Source organism: Tympanuchus pallidicinctus, unplaced genomic scaffold (assembly GCF_026119805.1).
Source record: "Tympanuchus pallidicinctus isolate F22 unplaced genomic scaffold, pur_lepc_1.0 scaffold32, whole genome shotgun sequence".
NCBI lineage: Eukaryota > Metazoa > Chordata > Aves > Galliformes > Phasianidae > Tympanuchus > Tympanuchus pallidicinctus.
The window spans coordinates 2,701,103-2,718,126 of record NW_026294750.1 but is presented as its reverse complement, the minus strand read 5'-3'; the positions used below and the strand labels follow the sequence as shown (position 1 = coordinate 2,718,126).

Sequence of the window (17,024 nt, the reverse complement as noted above, 5' to 3'; positions counted from 1 at the left end):
GGGCTGAGAACCCCCAGGGACAGCCTGATGCAGTTTTGCAAACCCTGCCCCATCCTGGCAGAGGGATGCTGAGGCAGGGAGTGACCCTGAGTAAAACCCTTGCTCAGATGGACCATGAATACTCAGCAGGATGATGTAGCAACCCGTAACGTAGGTAAGAAACGCTTTGCAAAGGAGCAGTGCACGAAAACAAGTCTGAGCAAAAGGAAACTTAAGCCTCTTAAATATTAAAGTTCCAAAATTAAACCCTTGTTTATATAAGGGTTGGGTCACTGCTGCAGAACACGGGAGTTTGCAGCCTTGCACCAAAAAAGGCTCTCGTGGAGCCAACAGCTGCTCCTGAGGGCTCAGAGCAGGTGGGGAACAGAGCTGCAGCCAGGAGGATGCTCATGGGATTCAGCTGCCCTGACACGAAGGCTGCAGTCACCCCATAAAACCTTTGGGATGTGCCTTGTAACTTGGCATAGCTTCGGGAAACAGGGCAGGCAGGAATGGGCCTGGCATCCCAACTGCTTCGGTTTGGCTCGTTGCAGGTGATAGCACAGCAGTACAAGGCAAACGCACGCACAAAATAGGGAGAAGAACTTCGTGAAGCTTCTCTGCTGCCGAGTTATCTTGAAAAAAGCCATCTAGGAAGCCCAGCAGATACACCCCTACTTCTTATTTTGTAAGAAAAGAGCACAAAAGAACTTAATCCAAAGTAAATATTTAACCAAACAGCAATTAACTAACAATGATGGATTGTAAACAGCGCTGCTCCCAGGCTGAGCTGCGGCTCTCGCTCTGTTTCTCTGGGCTACAGCTGCCCTAGGGGGGAAGGCAAGTTTACCGAGCCAGGTTTGTCTCTGCCACCTCGCTATTAAAAGGCTCTACAAACACAAACGGCGTCGGATGTTCTGAGGGCGAGGAAAACAATAAAGAACGCAGCAATGCATCGCGCGGGAGCTGTAAGGCTTTATGGAACAACCGTCCTTGGGAAGGAAGGCTGAGAAAACACAAAGCTGTAAAGGAACTGCTTCCCATCCGGGCAGCCTTGTGTGCGTGCACCCCGTTGGGCAGCGAGGCCACTCATCCACAAGGAAGTAGTGATGATCATAATAAGCATTCAAATATTAGTAAAATATATTAGGAATTATTCATTACCTTATCATTACGACCAGTTTGTTATTGTTATGCTCCATTATTATTATTATTATTATGCTCCATTCGGACAAATATCCCCCAAATATCACTACTTCCATAACAATAATACTTATTAATATTGTTATTATCTCTTAGTTCCCAGCTCCATGTGCCTCCGGCAGCTGCAACAGCCTGGTTGGGCTCTGTCCGTGCCCCCACCTGGGGGGGTATTAAGGGCCGGGGTGGTCCATGGGATGCGCAGGGGATGCTCCCATCCCGGCCCCGGAACGCTCAGATCCCCGCGATACTCGGCGCTTCCCTTCCCGGCGCTCCCGAGCGGCGGAAGCGGCGGCCGTTCCCCCCCCCCCGTGCCGCACCGCAAGGTCACCCCGCTCTGCCTACACGCCCCAGGAGACCGTGGCCCCCCCCCTTTCCCCCCCACAGCCCATGGGGGGGTCGGGAAGGGGGCGGCGGACGGGCGAAGGAAGAGCTCCGGATCCATCGGTGCGTCCCGCTCAGCCTTTTCCTCTCCTTTCCCACAGGACGTCCGGACCTGGGAGATCTTTTTAAATCCTGAGCTGTAGAGATGAATCTATCTGGGGATCTTCTGCAATTAAAAACAAAAACAAACAGAACCCAATAAAAACATCGGGAGATGAGGAGCAGGGATCCGGTTCCGAAGGTCGGTGCTACAGGGCTGCAATCCTTACTCGCTCTTTGCGGCTCTTTGTGTCACTGCGCGTCGCCGTGGCACCTTCCTGTGCCCGCAGCCATCGGAGGTGCTGCTCCCACTCCCCCTTAGGAAGCAGAGGGGAAATCACCCCCCATTTAATGGATGGGAAACTCGGCACAGCGCAGATGAAGTGATTCGCTGACAGCGCATAAGGAAATGGCACCAGTGGAGCATTCTCTCCGTTATGCCGTCCTTGTAGCTGCATAATATCCCTCTAATTCCAAACGGAACCTACTCCCCGTGCAGGGCTGCACTGCTGAATGCAAAGAGTGCAGACAGCATTAGCAGCACCCGTGCATTCTGCTGGGATGGTTCAATCCAGGCTGCATCCCCTGCATCCTCAGTGTGGTGGGCTCTGCACAGAGCAGCCTACAGACAGCAGCCGAGGTGGGCAGGGGTGCAGTGCTGCCACGTGCAGCTGTGACACGGGGGGGAACCGAGGGATGTTTGGCTGCTTGGGGTGCAACACACATGCAGCACACTCAGCTTCGTGCTGCAAGGAGGAGGAGCAGCGTGCTGGAGCTGCCCCATGGGACGGAGGGCCAGGAGGGGAGAGCAGAGCAGAGCCCCTGGATGCAGCCACAGTGCGGGTGTGCAGCACTGAGCCCAGCCCAGCGTGCTGCCATCCCGCCCTCTGTCAGGGCTAGGCCACCATCCAGGCTCCCCTGCCCTCATTTGAATTGGCCCGGCCTCGTAATCTGCTGCTAAGTGGGACTGCGATGAGCACCGAGATAAATTTAGAAAGAAATCTTTGTATGGGTCAGAGGAAAAACACTGCAGCCTCTGGAATCCGAGCAGAGCGACTCCATGGCTCCTGCTGCAGCCTGCGGACTGGGAAAGGAGCTGGGGGGCTCTGAGTGCAGCCTGGTCAGCCAGGCTCCCACCCAACAAACCCATTCGGTTCTGAGAAATCCAGGATGTGTTCACATGCAGCCAGGAGGGCTGCGGTGCATCGCTCCTCCTCCAGGACCACCAGCCACGCCACAGCAGTGTTGTTCCCTCACAGTTCTGCTAAGCTGTTAAATTGTTTTTAAACAAGAAAATATATATATATATAATGGTATTAGTGGTGTAAAATCCCCCGTGAAATCACGCATCCGCTCCCCTTGCTACATTCCAAGCACCATTCAAAAGCGTTTTATCACGTGGTCATAAAGGGTATGGAACCAACGCGAGAAAAGGAAAAGACTCTTCTGAATTATTTTCCTTTAATAAGCTATTAGGACCTCGTACTGCTAATTAAACTATTAATTAGATGCCTTATCGTTCCCAAACGTGTTAGCACGTTGCCAAAGCAGCAGAGAGCCTCTGGGGCAGGCAATAGATAAGGAAAGAAGGAAGATGCAAACATGAAGATTAAGGGGAAAAAAAAATAAAAAAATCATGAGTAAAAGAAGCAGAAATAGCAAATAAAGAACTCAGGGTAGGTAATGCATTATTTAAATCACAAGAATAATAAAAAAAATACACAAGCTAAAAATAAACACCCCAGGGATGTGGCCTGCCTTATGCAAGAGCAGGAACTGACGGGCAGCAGTGCTCACAGGCACCCAGGTGCCAGCCCCACTGTTCTAGCAGAGCACAGCCAGCAGATAGCAGCATTGCTATACATTTGTGTGTATATACCCCAGGCTGCGGCTGTTGCAGTTTTTAAGCTGTGCAGGAACCTCAGAGCACAGCAATGCTGGCCCACAGGGCTGCAGCCTGCGCTGCTACACGCATGCTGTAAGGCTGTAATGGAAGAGAAAGCACCATGATAACAGCAGGGTGACAAAGGGTACGGCGGAAGCAAATGAGAACGGGCCTAAATACAGCAGCCACAGATGCAGAAATAAAGAAAAAGAGCTGCTTACATTTGGAAGGCTTCAGAGTGCAGGAATCTCCAGCAAGAGATGCCCTCAGCTCCTCTCCACCCTTAAATGAGGTGTGGGAAGGGGTGAATCCTGACTCCACCTCTTCCAGTCACTCAGGTACATTGCTTGCACCTGAGCTTCCCTGGCTCAGCCCTGCTTCCCCACCAGGAGCTCAATCACTGCTTCAGGCCATGATTTAACATCTCTGCTACACACACCTGTGACATCCAACGTAGAAGTGGTACTTCTGTGTCCTCCAAACAGCCCTGCAGCGCATCTCGGTGCCCCCTGCGTTTCAGCAGGATGTGGCTTTGCTTTTGGTGGCTGTTACAGTGCAGTGGGGCAGAGTGAGGGATTGAGCTGGAATTTTAGCACCCACACAGGCTGAGTGCCCTGGGGGAGCACAAGGAGCAGCAGGAGAGGAGCTGGGGCTGCAGGTGGGACAGGGCTGCTCATGCAGGGCAGGTCCTACTGCTGGGGGGCTCTGCATCAATGGAAAAAGGATGAGGAAGCAGAAAGGAGAACAGGGAGCTGCTTTCTCCCGATGTGGGCTGGGCTGTTCTGCTGTGCAGGGCTCACCTGGCAAGGTCGTGCTGGTTTTGCTATGTGCACCACGGAAGATCCGTCGAGAGAAGTAGTTAATAAGACTTAATTAAAACTTGCTTGCTCTGATGAATTTGATTGGCTTCAGCAATGCACTGAGCCAACCTGAAGCTCACAGTAACACTGTGTGGCAGCTCAGACACAAAAGTATCTCATTGCTGAACAAAGTCTCTGCTTTCAGCCTGAGGAAAGGTCTGGGGCTGCCTGCATGGCACCAGGGCTCCATTCTGGTGCACGGATGTGACACTCAATGGCTGTGCCAGCACTGGGTGAGCAGAAGAAAAAGCCACGGTCCCAGCAAGGTCAACGAGGAAGGGATGTGAGGGGTCTGATAAGGAAGGAACAACAGCAGCACTTTTGCCTCGGCAGGGCCGCCCACAGCCCCTTCCACAGCGCTCGTCCTACAGCCCCGCTCGGCTCCGTGCCCACCAGGATGTTCCTGTGAAGCCTTTTGTTCTGCCCCAGCAGCTGATGGCTGGTTTTGTTGTTGTCTCAGTTTGGCTGTAGGACGTACACAGAGCTGTGAAAAATGCACCTGAGCTTTGATTAGATCTCTCTTTTCTGATGCAGCAGATAGTGCTGATTAGATAAGGGGCTGCCAAAAGGAAACAGAACACACACCAGGAAGGACCTCACAGCACAGCAGCTGCAATCATTCAATGTCGGTATGTGGAAGGAGCTGCAGTGAGCTGGGATCTAAGTGAACCCCACCTGAGTCCATGCTTTCTGTTGGGGGACTCCAGCTCAGCCTCCCCGACCTACTGGCACTGCAGCTCAGTGCTCCCCTGGGTCTGGGAGAGACAGAGACAGCTAAGCCCACACCCAGGGCAGCACAATTCAGATGCTGTGGAGCCCAAATCTCTGAGCAATGTATGCATTGAAAAACACAGCAGCCAAAATAACCACTGCTTTTACAGGACAGCAGCGTGCAGGGAGGAGTGAGATCTCCTTTACCCAGAGACCCCATGTTATCCATGCCCATGAATGTGGAGATATGGGTATGGATACCTGTGGGCACCCACCCATGTCCATGCCCTGCAGCTCTGCCCCATTGCTCAGCCCCACCGTGTGCACGGCAGAGGCGGTCAGTGAAGTTCCAACACCATTATTTGGGTGCACAGAGGAAGCCTTCTTCCTCCTGCACTCACACACACCCTGCTGTCAGCACAGCCCCCAGCCATCAGCCTGCAGCCTCGTTTATTTCTCCAGGAATTAGCAGCACATGGTAAACATCAGAAAATCAAACAAACGCCGTTTAATAACTTGATGCACGTCACTCGTCCAGCAGACGTGTGGGACAGCTTTGAGTCATCACGTTGTGCTGCAAAACAAGGGCTCACTGAGGTGTGGTCCTGAGCCCCACGTCCCAGCGGGATGAACACGCGGCGGCTCTGAGGACACTCGTTTCTAATGCTTCTTTTTTCTCTTTTTTTTTTCTTTTTTTTTCTTTTTTCACTGAGATGATTAAAATGAGGGCTGGGAGAAGCAGTTCACAGGGGAACGGCGCCTCGGTTTGCTCCTGCTATTGGCATTTCAGCATTGGCTTTTTGTTACTGTAAAGTAAAAATGCTTTGTTTTTGTCTGAATGGAAACGTCCATCACAGAGTCCAGCAGATGTCTGACCAGGAGCCCTTTGGCATCTTCTGTTCCCAAAGTCCTATGGAGGCCAAAGCTCCATTTTGTAGGGTGAGGTGATGGGACCACGTGATGATGGATCACTACAGCTGTGTTAATGCCATCTCCAAGCTGGGAGATGGGCGAGACCCAAAACACTCTAAAACATCTACTTGCACCCCGGTGGGGTCAGCAGAGCTCAAGGTCTGTTTGTATTTCAGCCTTCAATGCCACGTTGGAAGTCTTACACGGAGCTTCAGTACATTCTAAGAGACGAAGGAATGTCAAAGATGGCACAAAGGGCGAGGAGGGGATTAAACACCCCATGCTTTTAAAGGAGGAAGACGTCCTGTGCTTAAAGACGAGATAAAAAAAACATAAATCCCTGAAACCTGAAAGGTTCGTGTCACTGGAATCCCAATCTAACTATTTAAATCACGGTACCACCAAATCCTGGGGCTGCTGGTGCTCAGATCACCGCTGCAACTCGGATCGTGGCTTCAGCCTCCTCTGCTCAGCTGCGTTTCTCACCGTGTGCTTTCAACAACAAAAGCAGAGGATGGCAGTAAAGAAGTTCCCTGTGCAGTCATTGGAAGAAGGAGGGAGAGCAGAGAAACGGCCCCAGGCGGAGCTGGAGCGCAACGTGCTTTGGGGCGACGGTGAAGTTCTTCACGGAGACGAGAAAAAAAATATATTAAAAAAAAAAAAAAAAAAAAAAGATGAAAAAAAGATGAAAAAGTTCAACGTGAGGCACTCGTGCACTCGTGGCGTCACATGGACGTGTCGGCCAGGCTCTGCGCGGTGCCGCGGCCGTTGCGGGACGCGCCGTTCTCCTGCGCCCCGTTGGCGCTCGGCTTCTCCTGCGGTGCAGGGCTGCCCTGGCTGCCGGTCTCCAGGTCGTAGTGATCTTCATCCTGCAGGCAGCAAGGGGAGAGGTGGTGTTAGGGAGGGGAAGGCGGCTCTGCCACCAAGCAGAGGGTGGGTGGTGTCCTGTGGGCACGGGACCAGCACCTGCTAGCATAGAGCCATGTGGACATGGAGCCCTGCTGGCAGCCAGAGCTGTGCTTGTCCTCTGGGACCTGAAAAGAGGAGCTGCAGGGTGGGTGCTGGTGGATAACCCACCTTGGGTTGGCAGAGCTGCCCCAGCTCTGAGGGGCTCTGCTTTCCTCTGGTGGCCAAGAAGAACCACCATGGAATGAAAGCTATGGGAGTTTCCTACTTCTCTTCCCCAATCCCTTGCAGCAACACTCCAGCAGCTCAGCACTGCACTTCAGCATGGAGATGCATTTGGACCTGCACATACAGAGCTGTGCTCTGTGGCTCTTTACTGACACTGCTGCAAGGAGCTGCCACCATCTCCTACTCAGGCACACTCACTCCACGTGCCCATAATGCATCAGTTTCCATAGGGATGCAGCAGGTCCCATAGGGGTGCAATGGATCCTTTGGTGTTCAGCAGGACCTGGTGAACCTGGGCTGTGGGCAGAGATTGAAGCCAGCAGCAGAGGAGAGCAGAGGGTGGGCACCTGCACTGTGCATCCCGTGTGCATCCTCTGATCTCTGTTCATTCCTCACCCCGTATCTGTGGCAATGAGGTCTGTGCTACTCATGGCAAAGTGCTGTGATGCTGTTCAGCATCTACACCAGCAGCTCCCACCATGTGCTGGCCCCATTGCCACCATCCAGGGCTGCACCCAGCAGTGCTGGGCTCCAGCTGCCTCTTGCACATCTGGAGTGCGACCTTTCTGACAGCGAAGCACTCCAATGGCTGCAGCACCACCCGTGAGCAATGACAGGAGAAAAGCCAGGCCCTGAAACTCATGGCAAAGGAGTTCTGAGCCCTCAGGGTGTAACACGGACATAGGAGCATTTCTTCTTTCTTTCTTGATACATTTTATTAAGCGAGGGGAGGAAGAGCCTTTCTTACAGCATCAGTAAACGGGCGGCAGGGCGCCCGCTCCTGGCTACCGGGCGCTTTGCCACCTGTAGGCACTGACCAGCCTCTGTCCCGCGGGGCTCCAGCTCCGCCGCCGCATCAGGAAGTACCCAGCCATGCCCAGAGCTGCCAGCAGGAGCCCGGAGGTGACCAAAGCCGTCAGTGTCTTCCGAGAAAAGTCCTGATGGCTCCGCACGCTGCCCCGTTCGAGGGATTTGATTCCGAACTGAGAAAAGAAAAAAAGAAGAACACTGCCAAAGGGAGCCAAGAGCCTCGCAAACAGGAAACGCGTGCGTCTGCTCTGCGGCTTCCAAACAAAGCTGCTCTTCACCTCCTTGGGAGATGCACACAAACAGGGCTGGGCTGTGCTGCCTGAGCTCTGTGCTTTGCTCACAGTGCAGTATCTGCTGCTGCATGGTGAGGTTTGCTACCCCAAACCTGAGATTTAGAGCATGGAGCATCTGTGAGCTGCTGCAGCTCTGCTGGCTGCCTTTATTTGGATACCTGGAGCTCGGCTTTACGAGCCGGCAGCAGCCTCACTGCAGTGCTGAGAGCAGGAATTAATTAACATCACGCAATGCTTTGAAGATGCAGAGTTCCAATTACATCCTAAGAGTTATCACTGGGATCTAGCCCTTTTTTAAGAGGACACTACCCAATTTTACAGTGACTGCTCCAAGCAATTCTACCTTCAGTGCTTGCATCGAGGATCCTGGGGCACCATTGTGCTGATTTTGGGCTTACTGCTGCCTGGCACAGCAATAGACTCCAGGCATTGAGACCATCCTGACACTGAGCTGCCTAAACCCCACTCCCAGGGCCCGACCTCTCTGGGCATTTACCTTTTCCCAATGAGACTCCCGGAGCACATCCATAGCAGGATCTGCAATTGTTAAACAAAACTGCATTACAATAAGCATCACATTGCAGTTAACATCAGCACAGGAGCCCAGGAGCCACAAACCCCTTCACCCCTCCAAGTGCAACACCATGGCTGAAACAAAACCCCACAAGAAAGAGCTCCTCCCAGGCTGCAAGTGAGAACCGGTGCCCTACGGACACCTCCCCAGCCCCTCTCTGGGGCCTGAGGCATGGTGATGGCTGGGGCTCAGCTCCTGACCTGTGTTCCCATCGAGGACGAGCAGCAGGCACTCCTGGTCCACCTCAGACGTGGCGAGTTTGATCTGGCAGGGTGGGGGCACACGGTGAGCATCCTCTTCACAGATCGCGCTCCATAAATCCGAGCCCTTCGTATCCAAAAAATGTTTCTGCAAGGTTTTCAAACAAAGAGCCATGAAACCAAGGATAAACGAAATTAAGATATTCATAGCAACTCTTGCAAGTGACATTTAAACAAAGCTAAATTTAGGTTTTGAATGGCATGGCAAGTCCCTCCAATCTCTGGACAGAGCGAGCAGCCTGAAGAGCCCCATTGTTTCAGGATCCCGGGCAGGAGCTGGAAGGGAGGGGAAATAACAAAGAAGCATTTTGCCTTCCTGTTTAGGAAATGTCTTCAGTGTTTTCTCTAGGTTGCTGATCAAAGGCCAGGCAACAAAACACGCATTTCGCACTTCTTAGAGCTGAGCCTTCTCTTGGGTGCAAGAGGAAGAGGAGAACTGCAGCCCTTCCCTCCCATGGGCAGGTCCCTGTATGGGACAGGACTGTCCTTCTCCCTGCAGCTATTTCCAGATGCTGTCTGCCAGCAGAACCACTGACCCCATCCCATCCCATCCCATCCCATCCCATCCCATCCCATCCCATCCCATCCCATCCTATCCCACTGGGCCACAATCACAGCCCCTCTGTCCCACATGCAGCTCCACGCCGCCTGCCCTCCCCTGGCGTCCCACACCAACAGGCACACTGAGCAAACAAAAATGCAGAGATCCATCCACTACAGAATAACAAACAAATCAGTTTCAGCTGTCTCAATAGAGCTTGGCGTGGGGACAAGGAAGGCCAAGATGGAACAAGAGGCCCAAGTGTGTACTTTCCTTTCTCTGCTGTGGAAAGAACTCATCCACGTATCAGAGTTTCCCTTTGCAATTAGCAGAGCTGGGTGCCAGCTCATTGCTCATTTGCTTTGGGAAAAGTCAGCAGGAAGGACACAAAGCCATTCCCTGGGATCTGCCCCTTCTTGGCAGCTCCTATCAGTTCCCAGCTGCAGTTTGGAGCAGGGCATGCACTTTGCTGCGGCCCTATAGGATGCTCTACCATCCATGCTCATGCAACCCATGCAAATGCCAGGAGGCCCGGTGCCACTAGATGGCAGCTGAACTCGGGAGCTTCCATAACCAACCCTGGCAAACCACCGCCACCGTAAACCCTGGCAACCCTAAAAGCCATGTAACAGGCAATTTACAAAGGGAAGCCAAGCAGGAATTCACCCACCCAAAGTGGTTGCAGCATGGCTGACCAGCAAAATAAGACTCATCGTTGTCATTTGTACCCAGGGTGTTGCCAAGTCTCTGTCCCATAAGGTCCTGCTCCTGTTGGGCTCTCCTGCAGCTCCTGCATGGAGGCACGTCTGCTTCCACTCACAGCAGCACCACAGCTGCCCCTTCCTTGCTCCTATAAATGGTTTTGGTGCAAAAAGCCGAAGGCTGTTACAGAGTGCCTGAGATTCCCCTGGGAGTTAGCATGGACAGGGACACAGCTCTGCCCCCAGGCTCCTTCCCTGGGCTGCTGGCAAGACAAGAAAAGGCGACTGTGTTCCCAACAGAGGAGAGGAAGGAGAACAATAAAGGCAGTTTCCTGTTAAATGTGGTGGGAGAGACTTCAGAAGCCAAACAGACCCCAGAGCTTCATGAGGAAAAAGGAGGATTTATGTAACCAGAAAGCTGGATTCCAGTGGGATCCCTTTGGGATCCTCCAGGGGCTGCAGCAGCCATCCTCCCCTTTTATTTGGCACAGCTGTAATGCTTTCCCTCAGGGATGAAAGTGCAAAGCTCTCCACCTCAAACCGACCCCCAGTACAGTGATCCCATCTCCTCCAGACCACGAGTGATGCAAAACCCACCCATGGTGCCCCCTCTCCCCCACCTCCCATGTGCCTCCCCATTGCAAATGTAGGGCAGCACTCACACAGGTGTGGGACTCGTTGAGCCGCAGGCAGAGGGCTCCGCCATCTCTCACTTCTTTGATGTTGTGGCACGTGATGGGCTGGAAGTCAGAAAGCAGTGCTGGGATTAGCAAACCACTGGAGTAGTGTGTGCTGTCCAAAATGCAGAGCTGGATGATTTTGAAAGCAGAAGACCCCTCCAGAATGCCTGTGTTGTCTCCTCTGCTCAGCAGCTCACAGAACAGCGCTGAAGGTTCCTGGGTTGTCCCCCAATTTGCAGGGCTCTGCAGCACCTGTGCTTTGCTCACTCATCCTGGCCAAGGTGCATGCACTGCATCACCAGCTTTGTTCATCCCTCCCTACCCATGAAGGCCACAGTGCAGACCCAGACAGAGCTGGAAGCGAGACACCCTCTGTAATTGCTCACAGCCCTGATGCAAAGCCACCCACTCTCCTACTGCGTGGGATCACCAATGCAGACCATGTGCAGCCCTACCCCCCTCCTCTCACCTTGCTGACACCACCAGATGTGTGCAGCTGTGTTGTGGCCTCTGAGACCGCCGTCAGTCTGGGGGTGGCCGTGGAGCTGAGCAGTGTTGATGCAGATGGGTGTGCAGCTGCTGTCGTTCTGGGGTGAGGTGTTGGGCTCAGCGTGGTGGGTGCCCCACTGCTTGTATCCTCTGGATGGTTGTCCAGCAGCGGTGTGGGGGTCTGGTTGGTCTGAGTGCTGCTTTGGGTGCTGGGATGGGCGCTGGGATGGGTGCTGGACTGAGGGCTGTGCTCACTGCTGAGTCCTGGGGAGCTGGGGCTGCCTGATGTGGGTTGAGTAGTGGCTGCTGTTTGGAAGAAATGCAGTGAGAAAGATGCACGGAAAAGCTTAAGTCCTCTGCAATCAGTGCGTGGCATTGTGCTGACTGAAGTACAATATTGATTTGTCATAGCCAGCAGCATCAGAACGCGGCGTTGGCCGTGTAAGAAATGCATTAGGCTTGCTTAGGTTGCCTAATTGTTACATGAGCTCCATAATCTGTGCACAGTGGGCTCAGTTCCTGGGCACACACTGCAACACTGCCAGGGTGCCATGGCCGACCCCCCCCCCCTTGACCTGGAGCCATCAGAAAGCTGGGGTAAAAAATTAAGGAGGCTGTTGTCCCATCCCATCTTATCTGTTTGATGGAGGGAATGGGGCTGAGCCACCAGGCCTGCAGGCAGCCAGAACCGTGCTGCTTGGCTCTGATGGCTGCACAGGGATAAAGCAATGGGTTTTCCCAGTGGGTTCTTTTTTCTGAGCCCATTCTCTGACCGCTGGGTTTCTAAGGACACGTCGTACCCACGCACTGAGTTGAGTGAATCTGATGAACAACGCAGTGATTACCAGGATTGCTGTCCTGTGTTGGTGCAGTGCTGCCCATGACGCCGGTGGGTGCCACACTGCCAGTGCTGCTCTGTGCTGTTGCCACGGCCGAGGACACAGCAGTTAAGCTGTCTGTGGGGCTGCCAGCAGCGGTACCTGGGGGAGAAGAAGCATTAGGGGCTGCAGCCAGGCCCCCATCCAGCCCTGTCCCGTAGCTGCACAGGGAGGTTGAGCTCACAACTTTGCTTTCTTCTTGCCCCAGGTTGGCCTTGAGCTCACATGGGTCCAGAGAGCAAACAGCTGGGAGAGCATCAAAGGCTCCACGATCACCAAAGCTCTGGGAGCACCGAGGATGGGCCCAGTTCTGCCCTCATCCTGCACACCCTGAGCTCCATCGGAGCGCTGCACAAAGCTGGATTGTGGAGCAGCTTGAATCGATAATCCTTGGAAAGAAGACTGAGGCCTTGGAAGAGATCTCTGTGTGCCTCGGGAAACAAAAGTTGGATCTGCAGCCGCAGGCAGCGTGTCAAAGTAAATAGAAACATTCCCATTGGCTGCAGCTCAGGCTCTGACTCATGAGCAAAAACATCTTTGGAGGTAAAGCAGAATGTTTGGGGAGTCGCTTGTTGCTCTAACTTAAAGTTTATATATTGCTTCCTGGTGTGTTCCAGAGATGACACTTCCAGCTTTCCTTTCTGCTGTGAACTTCATGAGTCAGTGAAAACACATTTCTTCCCATCTCTTAACCTTTTACATTCCCGTTTCCAGTTTTGCAAGCTGCTTCAGTGTCTCCTGCAGGGCTGTTGCTGTTTAAGACTCTTATCCAGACACTAAAGACAAACTAATATAAAATACGTTGTTTCGTTTGTGTTCCTGCCCAGCACAGCTCCAAGGAGCGTTACCTCACCCTTCCCAGCAGCGCTTCCACAGGGAGCAGTGCTGACATGGGCTGAGCAATGCCAGCAGTGGGGCTGGGTGTGCACTGCACCCTTAGCAAGCCTTGGGGTGCCTTGGGGTGCTGTGCCTTGGGGTGCCATTCGTTGGGGTGCTGTGCATTTGCGTGCTGTGCATTTGGGTGCTGTGCATTAGGATGCTGTGCATTTCAGTGCTGTGCATTTGGATGCTGTGCATTAGGATGCTGTGCATTTGTGTGCTGTGCATTAGGATGCTGTGCATTTGGGTGCTGTGCATTTGGGTGCTGTGCATTAGGATGCTGTGCATTTGTGTGCTGTGCATTTGGGTGCTGTGCATTAGCATGCTGTGCATTTGGGTGCTGTGCATTTGGGTGCTGTGCATTTCAGCGCTGTGCGTTTCAGCACTGTGCACATCAGCATCATCCTGGCAGAACTTCTCCTAACTCAAGCTATCAGCGCTCAGCTGGAGGAGGCCCAGAAGACCTGGGTTGTTGGTTGAAGGCCATGCTGCTGCTCAGAAGTCCCTGTGGGGCTGCTCGGGAGCAATGCTGCAGCTGCTGGGGGCTCTGCTGGGGTGGGTGCAGGTGGTCAGGGCTGGAGTCAGGCTCTGCTCTCAGGGAAGATCTTTCCCCTCCCTGGCAGTTGCAGCCAATCCCATCCCTGAGTTTTTCTAAAGAATTTTAACAAATCAAAACCAGGAGGCGTGAGCCCTGTGCCCAGAACTGAAGTAGTGCAAAGTTAAAGCCAGGCTTTGCGTACAGCTCTGTGTTTGCATGGCAATCAGCCGGAAACTTTACATCACTGGAACTGAGGTGACCTCCCAAAGCACCACAGCCACCCCAGCACCTGTGAACTGTTCCAGACGTCTGAACGGCACCTGAGGTATTTCTGATCAAAGCCTTTTCATCGCTGAATGTCACAGATTGAAGCCTGGGTTACTGCTGGGTGCAGTTTGCAAGAAGATGCATCACACAGCGCTGCTCTCTTCCTCCCTCCATTGTGGCACATGCAGCTGCTTTTACTGAAATCACGGTGAGGTTTAATGCAGCACTGCAACTCACGAGACAAATAAGCATCCAAACGTGAGCTGGAGGGTCCACCCTGAAGCGGCCATTTATTGCACACACGTTTTTGGCAGCTTTGCTAAACTGGGTCCAACAGAAAGCAGAACTCCACAATACCAAAAGCTCAGGAAACGTGAAAAAAAAAGCCTTGCTTTGCACTCACAGTTGTTTTCTGCCCTGTGCCTGCAGTCCTGCAAGGCAGAAGGTGCAGCCCAGAGGGATTCCCTGGACTTTAATTACACCTCCCGTGCGCCTTGGGACCCACAGCTCTGGGATTGCAATGAGGAGCTCCGTCCTGCATTACTCACACATTCCCAGCCGTGCTGCTCCCGGCCATGTGGCAGGAACTGGGGCGGGTGGAGCCCTCTTCCCTCTGGAAATATCTGATAAAATCCCTGCCCTCCCCCATCCCTCCTTGCACAGGATATGGGTGTGGGGCTGCGCGAGCGCTCCATCGGGCTCAGGGCACCAGAGGCTGCACGTGGACACTGGAAACCCCCTTTGCATCACTGATTTGTAGAGCTTTTCTGGATCTTGCAGGAAAACAATTAATAAAGAAAGAACGCTTCCCAACAACACGACATTTAAGAAACAAAATCGAGCTTGGCAGAAAAGACTGAACATGACATGGGCCAGCAGCGCTTGCATTGGGAGCATCCAAAACACAGCTCCTCTGTCCCACACAGGTGTGGAGCTGAGCGTGGCCAGAAGCCCAGAGCTCACCCCACCTGCGAGGCTCCGTTTTGTGCCACGAACACAGCAGGCAGGGCAGCGCAGCTCCAGGGGTGAGAAATCCACCCCAGCAGCAAAGGGAAAGGAGCTCCATGGAACAGAAGAGCAAAACACAGCAAATTCCTTCAACAGAGGCAGTCCCTCACTTTGGCAGGAGTTGGGAGAATTGCATCTGATGACACCCGCGGGTCCCTGGCTGCTGTCCCAGCACTCTGCGCCCGCACGGAGCGCTGCTGCACTTTTTTATTACTTTGTGGTTGTTGGGCTTGGGACAAAAATGATAATATTTCCATATAGAATAACCCTTTCTTAATATGTATAGGCATATTTTAGACGATGACTACTTTGAAGAGTTGGAATGGGAGAGTTTAATACTTAAGACTCATCCGATTTTCACAACATGTTCAGTCCCTGCCACAGAACAGATTTACACCACTGCAGAGCGAGGGGTGTCCTGAGCTGCATCTGCACCCTTGTGTTACCTGCAGTACCGTTAGGGAGCTCTCCCATCTCGACTGCTGTCCTTCCCAGCCCTGCAGCATTCTGTTTGCAGCACCTCGTGTGTCTGGCAGGGCGCACAGTGCAGCGCTGCTCTGCAGAACATCAGTCAGGTGCTCTTCATGTGAAATTGCAATCTGCTCCGCTCCAACTACATGCCCAACAAAACGCATTCCCCACGCTTCACCCTTTCCAAAGACACAAAGCAGTTGCCCCATGCATTATTCCCACGGCCGTTCCATTCCCCAGCAGCTGCATCCCCGATCTCTTCTGCAGCCCGCAGACTCACCAGACAACTTCACAAGGCAGAAAGCGATCCAGAAAAGCTGCCTCCACTTCATCATGTGCACGCTTCCCCTGCACAGCATTCCAACTCGGGGCTCCCCGTAACTCTGGGTGCTGCTGGGACCGCGCGTGGGTTCAGCTCTGCAGCACTGCTGAGCTCATGTGCTTGGTTGGAGTTCAAGTCCCTGAGCTCACTCGGTGCTGGGGTGGGTTTCAAGTCAGGAGTTGTGCATTGGTTCAAGACGGCGAGGTGGAGTTTGCCTGATTCGATCCCACGGTTTTATAGAGTTCATGGCAACCTCGCTATCACTTAGGTAATTTTCTCCTCCCTGCTTTCCTGCCAGCACTTCCAAACAAACAAACAGACGGAACAAATCTCCCCCAGCAAAGGAGTCCACAGCCCTCACTGTTTTAACCCTTTCCTGAGAGCACAAAGGGGCTCCAGCCCAGCAGAGCTGCTCCAAATCCACCCAAACCCGCCCCTGGTGGGTATGGGGAACCCCCGGGAAATGAGAATGCTGAAAAATGGCTCCTGAAGCTGAGATTTTCTCAGCAAATTTAGCATGAAATTCAAGGATGTGAAATCATCACTGACCTGAAGAGAGGTAATTCCATTATCTTCACTAAATTGACTCTGGTCAAACTGAGAGCTGAATGAGATTTAGGGGAGGTCTACGAGAAAGCAGAATTCACAGGCAAAGCCTTTTGCTTAAAGCCTGGAGCAGAAAATGGACTTGAGATGAAGAAGTACCTCTGTGGAGCTGATTTCCACTAACGGCACCCTACAGAAACATGGATAGCAATGTAGAAACACCGACCCCACTCTTAGTCCCAGGCTGAAGGTGACCATGTGGCAGTGGCATAGCGATGGCCATTTGAGAACCCAAACCCCAGTGAAGTCAGAATCCTTCCTCTCCTGGTCTGACTGAATGATGCCATCACTGGAAAAGTCATTGTCACCAGGAAACAAAAATGAGGTGGCCATGAAAACCACGGGCAATGAAGCATTCAGTGGATAGACTGACTTTTGTGGATGTCCCACTGCACCTCTACGGCCACGTGGCTCCAGTTTGCCAACGGATCAAAGGGAAGGAAAAAAAAAGAATCAGTTATATTATGTACAAAGAGATCCCCAGACAGCATTTCCACGGTACGCGTTTGGTGGTGTGACAGAATTCCAGCAGCTTTTGTTTTTGGCTTAAGACAGGAAAAAGTCTCTTGGAAGGAAACATCTGTAGCTAAAAAAATGTGCTCC

The 17,024-nt window shown here is 52.8% G+C and overlaps 1 protein-coding gene and 1 long non-coding RNA gene across 4 annotated transcripts; both read right to left on the bottom strand.

Annotated features, from left to right (window-relative positions):
- Positions 1 to 694: 694 nt before the first annotated feature.
- Positions 695 to 2,348, bottom strand: LOC128088088 (uncharacterized). Its single transcript, XR_008210157.1, has 2 exons — positions 1,833 to 2,348; positions 695 to 1,729 (listed from the first exon to the last, which is right to left on the bottom strand). It is a non-coding gene; the product is annotated as an uncharacterized LOC128088088 (long non-coding RNA).
- A 3,195-nt stretch (positions 2,349 to 5,543) lies between these two features.
- Positions 5,544 to 16,744, bottom strand: CD34 (CD34 molecule). 3 transcript variants are annotated; one of them, XM_052698260.1, is made up of 8 exons: positions 15,774 to 16,744; positions 12,298 to 12,432; positions 11,433 to 11,755; positions 10,946 to 11,023; positions 8,982 to 9,129; positions 8,704 to 8,744; positions 7,923 to 8,087; positions 5,544 to 6,839 (listed from the first exon to the last, which is right to left on the bottom strand). In XM_052698260.1, exons 1-8 carry the CDS (start codon positions 15,850 to 15,852, stop codon positions 6,696 to 6,698), a joined length of 1,113 nt encoding a protein of 370 aa, XP_052554220.1. In that variant the 5' UTR covers positions 15,853 to 16,744; the 3' UTR covers positions 5,544 to 6,695. The 3 variants fall into 3 exon arrangements, with proteins under 3 accessions (XP_052554220.1, XP_052554219.1, XP_052554221.1); XM_052698259.1 differs by having other exon boundaries at positions 11,433 to 11,758; positions 15,774 to 16,290; XM_052698261.1 differs by having other exon boundaries at positions 6,748 to 6,839; positions 7,853 to 8,087; positions 11,433 to 11,758; positions 15,774 to 16,352.
- Between the last annotated feature and the right edge of the window lie 280 nt (positions 16,745 to 17,024).